At 39.2% G+C, this 10,887-nt stretch overlaps 1 protein-coding gene across 1 annotated transcript; it reads right to left on the minus strand.

Moving 5' to 3' along the window:
• Positions 1–7,912: 7,912 nt before the first annotated feature.
• Positions 7,913–9,954, minus strand: SYCE3 (synaptonemal complex central element protein 3). The gene is made up of 3 exons (XM_005150250.3): positions 9,846–9,954; positions 8,581–8,724; positions 7,913–7,935 (listed from the first exon to the last, which is right to left on the minus strand). Exons 1-3 carry the CDS (start codon positions 9,952–9,954, stop codon positions 7,913–7,915), a joined length of 276 nt encoding a protein of 91 aa, XP_005150307.3.
• Positions 9,955–10,887: the final 933 nt, after the last annotated feature.

Here is a 10,887-nt window from a genome sequence, read left to right on the forward strand (position 1 = left end):
TCTGGGTTTAGTATGTTTTTCACATTTACGTTTAAAATAGTTAATGATTTTAATCTTGCTGCTTCAGCATTTATATGTGAAAATAAGAGCTGCCTGTTAAGTGTGTGATGAATTTTTGTCTTAAACCATGGTGAAGGATACGTGTACAAGGACATGGCTAGGCTGGGTAGATCTGCCTCAAGCCCAAACAACTTCTGCAGAGAATTTACACAACAGAGCTAATACCCTATGCTGTCCTCTCTGCTTTTCTGGCTTAAATGGTGTTAATGGTTGAGGTTTTCTGTTACCATCTTGTGGCAGGAGTTTGGGGGCTTTGGAGTGGGTTGCTGGGATGCTGTTGTTCCCTATCTGTTTTCTGGGTTTTTTGTGTTCTTTAAACAGTGGAATACAAGCTTTGAGACTCCTGCTCAGAAAGACAAAGTAGGCTTAGTAACTGCCACTCTATTCAAGCTTCTGTTCCAGATAATAACATTTTACTAGCCTCTCCACTTCTCCTTGTTTGCAACTAGTAAAATCCTCTGTGTTAAGGAGCAAGGTACTTCAACAATGTGTGTGGTTTTCTAATGTCCCTCCTGAAAGCTTGGGTGTCTTGCAAGTGTTATCAGTCAGCTTCCAGCTGTTGAATATGGGTGTGTGTAATTCAGCTATCTTGTGTTCTTCATTCTCTAGTCCACCATTTCTCACGTTCCCATCTTGCAGTTGCTTTTATCCAAACCTTAGATAGTATATATTTTTTAAAAAAACATCATTTTTTAGCTTTACTGAATAACACTTCATGTAAAACCCCTTGGGCTGGAACCACACTCTGTGTACATGTAGACAGGTACTTGCTGTCCTTGTCTCCTAGTTTGCCTGTTCTTACACAGTCTTGATAATGACAGATTATACAGAGGTTCCCTGGAGACACACTTTTTCATGTTACTCCTCAAGAAGTGAGAAGTAGGGGGGCTTAGGGCATAATTGAGTTTCCAGTTACTGGGAAGGTGAGGAATGGCTCTTGCACCCTGTTGCATTTGCCTTGGGAGTCTTAGGGGAAGGTTTAATGATGCATGAGGGACTGGTTTTGCAACGAATTAGAAACCTTTTGAGGTGTGAGTTGAAAGCTGCAGGCTTGCTTCACGAAAGAGAATGCTTCTGACTCCCTTGAGTACATATGCATAGTTGTATATGCTACAAGCTTATGTAGTGCAACCTGCCATTGCAGCACTTGTGCAGCAGTTCTGAAAGGACATTGATACAAGAGCTGCTGTGAGACCTGAGTTGCTGCACTGAGTCTGCCAATCTGTAGGCTGGGAAAGATGTGGAGGTAGGCACAGTGGTATTCTAATGTCTTCCCCTGGAAAATTAAGAATATGGGTGTTCTGACAAAGTTTAATAAGGTGAGGAAAACATAAGTAATATACCTTTTAAAATTTCTTAAGCAGGACAATCCTTAGTAGGCATCAGTTTTGTTCAGTACTAAATCTATTTCAGGCAGACTGCAGTGAGCTTGGCAGTTTCATCCTAATATAAACAGACGTATAACAGTCATAAATACTAAAACATTACTGCAGACTTTGTCATAAACTACTTGAGCTGCCTTCAATTGTTCAGTGCTTTTTCTTAAAGTGAGATTTGACAGGCAAAAGAAATTTTTCTTAATCTCTGTAAAAATGTAGTCATTATCAAGCCAATGGAACAGAAGCAGATAACTAGCAGCCTTTACTTTATGAAAGGAGAAAGTAAGGAAGAGATGCAAGTAGTGCCCTAGTGTCTAGTTCTTTCAGTCCTGCCTTTATGATAAGAAGAATCTTTGCATAAAACAGAAGCATGTGACTGATACTGCCTCCTTGATCCTTGAATTCCTGGTTATGAAAACACAGGCTCAGCTTGAGCAAGTCTAAAATAGTCACTGAAATTACATTTTGGCTGTCTCAGGCTGGACATAAATTGTTCCCTTACCAGGCCACTTGTTCTCTTGTTAGCTGAGCTTTGCCTGAAGGAATCTAAAACTGGTGCTCAGTGGTGAAGGGTTCTCTGGGTGAATAAAGCTGTGGTTATTTACCTCAAGCTTGACTGTAGATGAGTGCTTAGTTTGTAGGTTTGGTTTGTTTTAAAGTCTTTTAGCTACAAGGATTTTGAATTTGCAGAATAGTTAATACCTACTTGGAGCCACTGCTTTTTGTACTATGTTCATTCTTTTGTTCCAGCATTCTTCCCTTTCCTAGGCACACTTGTAATGGCTTATACTTGGAGTGGGTTATACTTTCATAGTGTCACCATTTTACGGTGTTTTCATAATACTCTGCCTGTTTGACTGCACCCAGGCTTTTTGCTTTTGTGAAGGCTGCTCTCTGCGGTTGTGTAGCTGTGAAAATATTCCTTATGGCTTGTGATCTTTTGAGGAGGATAAGGTAGGGAAGAAGACAGTGCTGTAGGCCGTTGTGCATTTTCACTTAAGCATAAGTCTTGCAGTGATGTGACACTGATTCAGAGAAATATGTATATTTTAAACTTCTGCATTGAAGAACAATATATCTGTGTGTAGCCCTTCCCACCTGCTTCCATGGGAGAACAGTCCACGGGTACTGTGTTTTGCTTTCAAGCCATTCAACAGATGCTTTGGAAATGGAACAGACTTTCTGCTGCAGCTGGAAAAGCTTTGGAAATTAAGTCTGTGCTTCATAGAACTTGATTTCACAGCCCTTTTGGCAAAGCTACGTGTATACTTGTTTCCTGCTGGGGCACATGCTTGAGACTCCCCCATAGAATGCTATCATGAATTTTCATGTGATACGGGTAGTGAGAGTTGCAATGACCCAAATAACTCTAGAACAGTAATTTTCTAACTGTTCATTTTGTAGATCTATGGAAACTTCCAATGAAAGTGGACAACTGCAAGTTTGACACTCATTTCTTACTGCTTTTTAAAAAGGCTGCTTGTAGGTCCTGAGTTCAAAGTCACTGCTTTAGACATTAACTTTTCTGCTAGTTTGGCTTTTTGGAGAACCAGCCAGTCTTCATTGCTGGGATTCTAGAGAAACTACATTCTGAGGTTGTCAAACAAAACTTGGAGGGTGGGAATGGCTACACAAGCCAAGCAGCAGTGGGATCCTTGCTCAAGCATAGAGGAGCTAAGAAAGCTTTGGAGGTCATGGCAAACAAGTGGCAGCTTGCACTCTTAGTTTGTGCTGTTGAGAATAGTGGAGTGATGCAGCTGTCCTTTGGAGTGTTAGAGCTAGACTGCAATGCACAGGGCAGAAAATCGATCCTGATAACTTATTACCACCATGGTGAGATAAATAATTACTTCTAATATCTCAAAGTTTTAAAATACGATAGGAAAGATCCACAGAATGTTGTCACTGACTTCAGAGCTTCATCCTGTTTCTGATTATCAAAATGAATCAGTGCTTGACTGTCAGTCTTGAATTTTGACTTGTAAATTATGTTTTTTGTGGGACCACACAGGTCCTTAGATCTACTCAAGGATGATTTGCTGTAGAGTATGTGTCTATAGTACAGACAGTTCTGCTCTCAAAAAAAAATCAAAGTATGGGTTAAATGTGTGTTGATCCATGCAGTCAGATAAGCAGCTAGCAGCAGCCTAGAACCCAACTTTAGATGCACCTCAAGTTAAAATCCACCTTCTACTGTTTTAATGTATTAGGTAGCAGTAGCTAGGTGGTAAGAGTTAAAATATGCTTTGTGTAGTGTACCTGTAATAGGCTTGTTTTTTTTCAAGAGTCTTAGAAAGTCTGTGTTATGTGGTTACTGCTCAGTGTTGCTCTAGCTAATTATTTTCACTTGCATCACACAATATTCATAACTTTGTCCATGGCTTGCAGAATGCTGTTAATGGTCTTTAATGGCCTCTAAATCTTGCCTTTCTTCATCTTAAAATCCTCTGTGCAATGTGGTGCTGGTGTATGTAACTAGCTGTGTGTAAAATCCCAGCAATTTCATAATCTTGGGATGGCATCCCAAATGTGGCACAAAAGCTTTAAGAGTCACTAAATGTACCTGCTCTAACTAGTGCCTCTATATGCTTTTATTTAGTCTGGCTTCCTGTAAAGGGGAAGATACCATGTGTCCCTTTATTATTCACCATTTGACTTTCTGAGGAGTCACCGATAGTTTTCCAGTTAGCAGAACTCTATCCATGTGCGAAATCATATGGCATTTCAGACTCCTGTAGTCTTACTGCCAGTGTGCCTATTTCAGTGATTCAGATCCAAAGCACCTACAGAAAACCAGGCAAGCAATCAATAGTTTATCAGAAACAAGAAAATGAGAAAATAATGTTTCTGTTGAAAAAAACTGTAAATGCAGAAGCAGGGAGGAGGCAGAGCTCTAAAAAAGTCAATATTAGTAGAATGAACATAGAAAAGACCCTGACAATTTTCCTGCTGATAGAGCCTAGGTAACAAGGTCCTTGTTCTGGAGGAAAAGACTGACTGAAGGGATGTTGTTCACCCCCTTTGTTCTCAATAAGCTCTTTGCTTCTCTGCTAAGGATGCCAGCAAAGAGAACATTATGTTGAAACTAGCATGTATAAATAGGCTGTTACAGGTTCAATTGTCTCTTCATACGTGTGTCATGGAAGACTTGCTGCAAGGATCTGGCGTGAGATTTTTAAACAATGCCAAGTAGAACAGCTAGTACAGATTCTCTTCTTGAGCCTGTGTGATGTAACCTGAATTGGGGCTATAATAGTAAAGAATAGGAAAGCACTAGTACTAAATGATATTCATAATCTAACCAAAGGTGTAGGTCACAATCTGGCAAGGGCTGAGCTGCCAAAGTGAAAATGTGAAATGTCTACAGCCCCATCTCAGTTTTATGCTGGAGAGAAGAGCAGTTTCACCCATCAGAATTTTTGGGAGGCTTTTAGCCATTTCTTATCTGTTTCTTGCTAAACTCTAAAAAGTGCTGAGAATCCACATACCTCTGCAGTAGCACCTGAGCTGCTAGAAAAAAAAGGGGTTGTAGGACACCTTGTATGCTTCTGTCTTAGATGGAAGATAGCTGTTCACATATAGAAGAGGAATGTGCTTTGAGCTGTGCAATCGCATGCTGTTCAGACCAGACAGCTCAGTTTGGTGGTGGCTCAGTTTGATGGCTTTCCGACAGTTTGCTCTTAGGTGTAGACCCTCTCATCTTGCCCACAGGTTAAGTTCACAACTAAGATCAGTAAACTTTGTTGTGATAAGGACAGTAAAAGCGTTGCAGTGTTTAACACCAGAGCATCTGCTACCCTTAGTAGGTTTCTAAGAGTCGAATCTATAACTTCTTTGCTAAGCTTCACACACTCCGTGACAGAAACATGACTTGGCCTATCAACTCATGCAAAATGAAGCAGGGTGCCTACAGATTCCAGAACCTGTCCAGGGGTCTGCGTAACAAGAGGAAAAACTAACCAGTCAAGCAACAGTACATTTTAGCTGATTTGTGACATGCTTCTTAAGTGTTACTTAGCAGAGGCTAAGGAATTAATTACTAGGGAAACAGAGCCCTTTACTGCTGTATTTGGCATCCAAATTGGCAGTGCACTGGTACCAACTTCTTTTGCTTCTGTAGCAGTTTTGTAGAATGCTTTGCCTTAAATACAGTACAGGAAGCATCTGTGAGTAACTGCTGTGCAGGCTCAGGCTCAGGTCACAAAAGTGGAGTTCACTTAGAGTGAACCTAAAGCCAAACTGCTGCTGATGCTTTTCATTACAGAAAGCTTTGATGATAGGGGATTAAGAGATGTCAACCCAGCAATCCGGATTACTGCTGTAGTTGTATGAGCACCAGATGGGGCTGTTGCTCCACATAGTTTTTACTGAAAATTAATATAAAACCCTGTGACTGAAACATCCCTATTTCCTTTGTGGGCTGTTTTCTCCTGCCTCTAAAGCATCTAGCTGGGCTGAAATGTAGTAGATGGTGAGATGTGTGAAACAAAACTCACAATTCCCACAATCAGATTCTCAAGAAAAAGGAAAAAAGAAAAAAGCAACCAAAAATATGCACAAATTATTTCAGTAGTAACGGAAAAGTATAATCATCTTGGTGTATAGTTTCTCAAGGAATATGCACTGTTCCTATGCTGGTGCATATCCCAAACTCTCCTCTGCTTATCATCATACAGATGGAAAGGAGCTGTTGGGGAGAAAGAGGCAGACCTAGCCTACTCTCAGCCAGCCATATTATCATAGAATCATAGACTGGTTTGGGTTGGAAGGGACCTTAAGATTATCCTGTTACAACTCCCTTCCTATGGGCAGGGACACCTCACACTAGATCATGTCTCTCCAACCTGGCCTTGAGCACTTCTAGGTATGGGGCATTTACCACTTCTTTGGGCAGCCTGTTCCAATGCCTCACCACTCTCACAGTAAAGAACTTCCTTATATCTAACCTGAACTTCCCTGTTGAACACATTACCCCTTGTCCTGTTGCTACAGTCTTTGATGAAGGACTTATCCTTATAGGCCCCCTTAAGATACTGGAAGGCTGCTCTCCACGCAGCTTCTGTTCTCCAGGCTGATCAGACCCAACTTTCTTAGCCTGTCTTCACAGGTGAACGCAACACCCATGCTGCTAACTCACTGTTCCTTCACAGCAGGGTAGCATGGTACTTCAGTAAACACCTTTCCTTGAGACTGAGTTGGTGCTCGATGGTTAGGAACCTATAATTTGTCTGCTTTTTTTTCTGAGGAGAAAGTTAAGGTGCTCTTAATGCCATCTGTTGTTAGTGCTGTAATGCCTTACAGTTATACTTCAAAACAATATCCATTTTTAAGCATTTTCCTCAGAAAGGAAATACTGTGATGTGATGAGACTTGAGGACTGTAAAGAATGTTACCAGATGTCTCCTTTCCTTACCAGCTACACTCTGACCATTTGCTCTGGAGAAACAGTGTTCTGACAGACTTACTGCAGCCTTCCAACCATGGGAAATGGGAATCAACATCACTACTGTCACAATTAAGAGATATTTTATAGAAGTGTTGGTTTTGAGCACTATTCTTGAATCAAAATGGGGTTTCTGGATTCAAACAATTTGGTGTGTGTTTTTTTAAAACACTGGCTAATTGCTTTGAATGTCTGAATGAAAACAGCTTTCTGAAAAATCTCAAGTCAATCCAAGTGTAGCACTTCATGGCTGAAAAGTCACACAAAAATCACAAAATTCAGTAGATTCCTACACAAGCTGTTAAAGACAGTGCATTTTCAAATACTTTGGTTTTAATATAGAATTGAAGAGAGAAGACAATGTAGTCAGAGGTACTGAAGCGACAACATGGCATTAAAAGTCCTCCAGAGATAAATTGAAATCTACGTTACCTCATGCTGCTCTGCCATTTTGCCCTAGCTTGGCTGGAATGAAGACCTGTCCACTAAAAAGCCAAGAGTAGAGGTTCATGTTCTTTACCATTTGCACCTCTAGAAAAAAAACAGTAGCTTTGGGGGAAAAAGTGAAATTACTTATTTTTCGCTTCAATGAGATAGACATTTGGTTTGTGAATCGAATACAGCCTAAAAATCTTTTGACAGGTAATTTAGATGTGATTTAGATAATGAAATGCCTCTTCAAAGGGGGTGAAGGTGCTCTCACTTGCTTACATGGTGCTTATTTTCTAGTTAAAAGAGACTGATTTTAATAAGGAAGATCCTTCTTAAAGCTTGAACTGACTTCCATTTCAGATACTCTGTTAATGCATTAAATGCAAGTCACAAGCTGCTGCTCTCAATCCACGCCTTGTCTGCAAAAGGAAATAACTTCTATTTTTCTTCCTTTTTTAATATTGGGCAGTAGGAACACACAAGCATGTTATATAATGTGGTTAGTTTGGTTTCGGCAGCAATCCCACGAACTATACCACACACAGGGCAGTTTATAATGGTGAACAATTTTATCCTAAATGAGATATGCTACCTACCTTCAGAGGGTTTGAGAAGAACAATCTTGATGGGAAAGCCAGTCCAAAGAAATGGTTAAAAATCCAAGGAAGCAAAATGAAACAACCACAGATGAGCTATATATAAAAAAATACACCTCTTTAACTGAATACCTACTTCCTACATTCCTGCCTAATTCCCACATCGAATTAATCTATGTGCAAATCTAGAATTTCACCTGTTTTTCATTGGGAAATACAAGTAATTCTTTGGTTTTCCTTGGAAGGCATGTGCTGGTGCAATATCGCTGTAATGGTTCACTGCACCCTGTCTGCATACACACAACACACCCTGTCATTTGTTCAGGTATCAAGGAATTCCATGGATATTGATGAGTATGATCTTCCAGGGAGAAAGACAGAGAAGGCACACAAGTTGTGTATGTGTACACACCACAAGGATTACTGATGAGCATGATAAAAATAGAAGCATTGTTATCTTTTACCTTCAACAATTATAAATATATGTATGTATAATCTTATTAAAATACTTCCATAGATGTATACACATAAGTATTCTTAGGAAAGTGAAAGCCAGTCCATTTTCTACAGTATCTGTGAAGCCTCCACAAATAAGACTGGAGTGATTTTCCAAGGGTTGGAGTTCTGTGAGCGTGACTGAATTCAATTTACTCTTTTTTTTGCTCTTCACCTTTAAATTCCATTAGCACTTCTTGCCATTTCTTTATCTCTTCTTTGCAACTCAAGAAGGCATCTTCCAAACGCTTCATGGAGTTGGCAAGGTCAAGGTTGGTACGCATGACCACCATGTCAAATGCCATCCAGGTTGCCCCCACTGCAAACACAACAGATAAAGCTAAGCCAGGAATTTTTGGCTAAATAAAAGCAATAGCTGATTCAATAAATGAATAAAGAACATGAATTTTTATTAGTTCAGACCCTATGTCAGAGAAGGCTTGCTGTATAATAAGGTGGAAATTACCCACAGAAATGCTCAAGATTAAATAAAAGACTGCTCAGTATTACTGCTTTATAAATGTCTCAAAATGCTTCAGAATGGAAGTAATACTGATGTAAATTACAGAAGGGAGAGAGACATTTTACCTAAAAGTTACAACAAAACAGGCAATCAAAAAGAAATGTTCAACAGACTGTTTTAAAATAAATGAACCAAAGAATGCTCTCTTTCGATCTCCAGACCAGTTATAGTCAGGAGGCTCACGTTAGGTGAGAAGGAGTAAGAATAAGGAGGCTGCAGCACAGAGATAAAAGGTTTTAAAACCAACCTAAATAATGGAATTGATTTTTAAATAACAAGTATCTCATGAAGCAGAGCAAATAGTTTTAGCACTTATTTCATACTTTCCCTTTTGCTGTACTATAAATTGTATGTAGTTTTCTCACTGGCACTCATGAATTGTGCTTCATGTAGTGCAAAATAGTTTAATGAACAGTTTCCATCTATTCTTTTTAGTTGCACAGTGTGTGATAGAATGGTTGCAGAACATGCAGAAGAATATTCAGTCCTTTCCATACATAGAGGACTAAGATTAAATCTACAGAGGAGTCTTTATTCTAGCTAAGGAATTAAACATGTCATGTGCTGACCCAAGATCACTATATATCCCACCATTTTTCAGGCTTCAATTTCATCTTACATACTATGATTTAATAACTGTACATTAAATATCTTAATATTCTTTCTGTTTTCAACCACAACTCTGAACTGAGCATCACATTTAATGACCTATAATTTTTCAGTTCTGAGCCACCTGAAACTTCTAGATTATTTGCATGCTTTCTTCCAGTTGAGAACTTGAAGGTATTAGTTGATGGTGATTGTTTCCACTTAAATTTCTATCACATGGAAGTTTACAGCAATAAATATAAATAATATGTCTTCAACATCTTTCCTCTAGTAAACAAATCCTTATCATTCTTAATGAAGACCCATACCTGTTAGTTTTTCCATTTCATCCAGAAGTTTTTCTAAATCTCTTTTCAGTTCCTCCACCATCTTTACCATGTTATCATAGTTTCCTTCCTGAACTTCTGATTCAGCCATCTACAAGGAAACCAGGAATTTCATTCTTTATTTTACTTTTAAATGAATTGATTTTCACAGTTGAAAGTAACATTGCAATAAATTAAAAATAAAATCCAAGATGTATATAAATATTCAATTTACATGTGAATTCATTAAGAATCTACCTTTGGAGTTACCAGTTATCACCTGTATGCTACATTCTACTTTCACTCCATTTTGAAGTGAATTTAAGTAGAAAGAATTACATTCAAATATGCTGTGTTTGCACCAGATAAAGACTTTTGATATGAATAATGACAAAGATCACAGTGTCAAATACTTCATCAGAAAATTTTATGTGTTACCCTGGTCTTCAGGCTTCTCTCCCAAATACTCTTGAAGCAGGGTAATTCCTGAATTCAAAGTTAGTTGCAAAATCTCCATTTGCATACAGTATTTCACACTTGCATGCTACAGCTGGGTAACTACATACACTAAGTTCTGTCAACATATAAGCATCCTGGCAGTGTCCAAAGCCAGGTTGGACAGGGCCTTGAGTGACATGGTCTACTGTGAGGTGCCCCTGCCCACAGCAGGGGGTTGGAACTGGATGATCTTAAGGTCTTTAACAATCCAAACCATTCTATGATTCTATAATAGTAACTGAAAATGTGACACACAGTCTTGCCTTGAATTTCCTTTCCTGAAAACCACTGGTGGATGGGATGAAGCTATGACGAAGCCAGAAGAGCGTCACTGTAGTCGCTGGACGCCTCACGCAGCAGGCATGGCTTTTGTCAAATTTCTTTTTTTACATGTGGATTATCAAACTCGCATTAATGAGTGTCCTGTTTCTGTTGTTTTTATTGACGGTAAATATAGAAGAAATGCAAGTTTGTAACAGTGCTATGGTGTTCTACAGCAACACCAAGCCCTATAAATGCTCTGGGCTTTCAAGGGTCTCTTCACACA

Source organism: Melopsittacus undulatus, chromosome 5 (assembly GCF_012275295.1).
Source record: "Melopsittacus undulatus isolate bMelUnd1 chromosome 5, bMelUnd1.mat.Z, whole genome shotgun sequence".
NCBI lineage: Eukaryota > Metazoa > Chordata > Aves > Psittaciformes > Psittaculidae > Melopsittacus > Melopsittacus undulatus.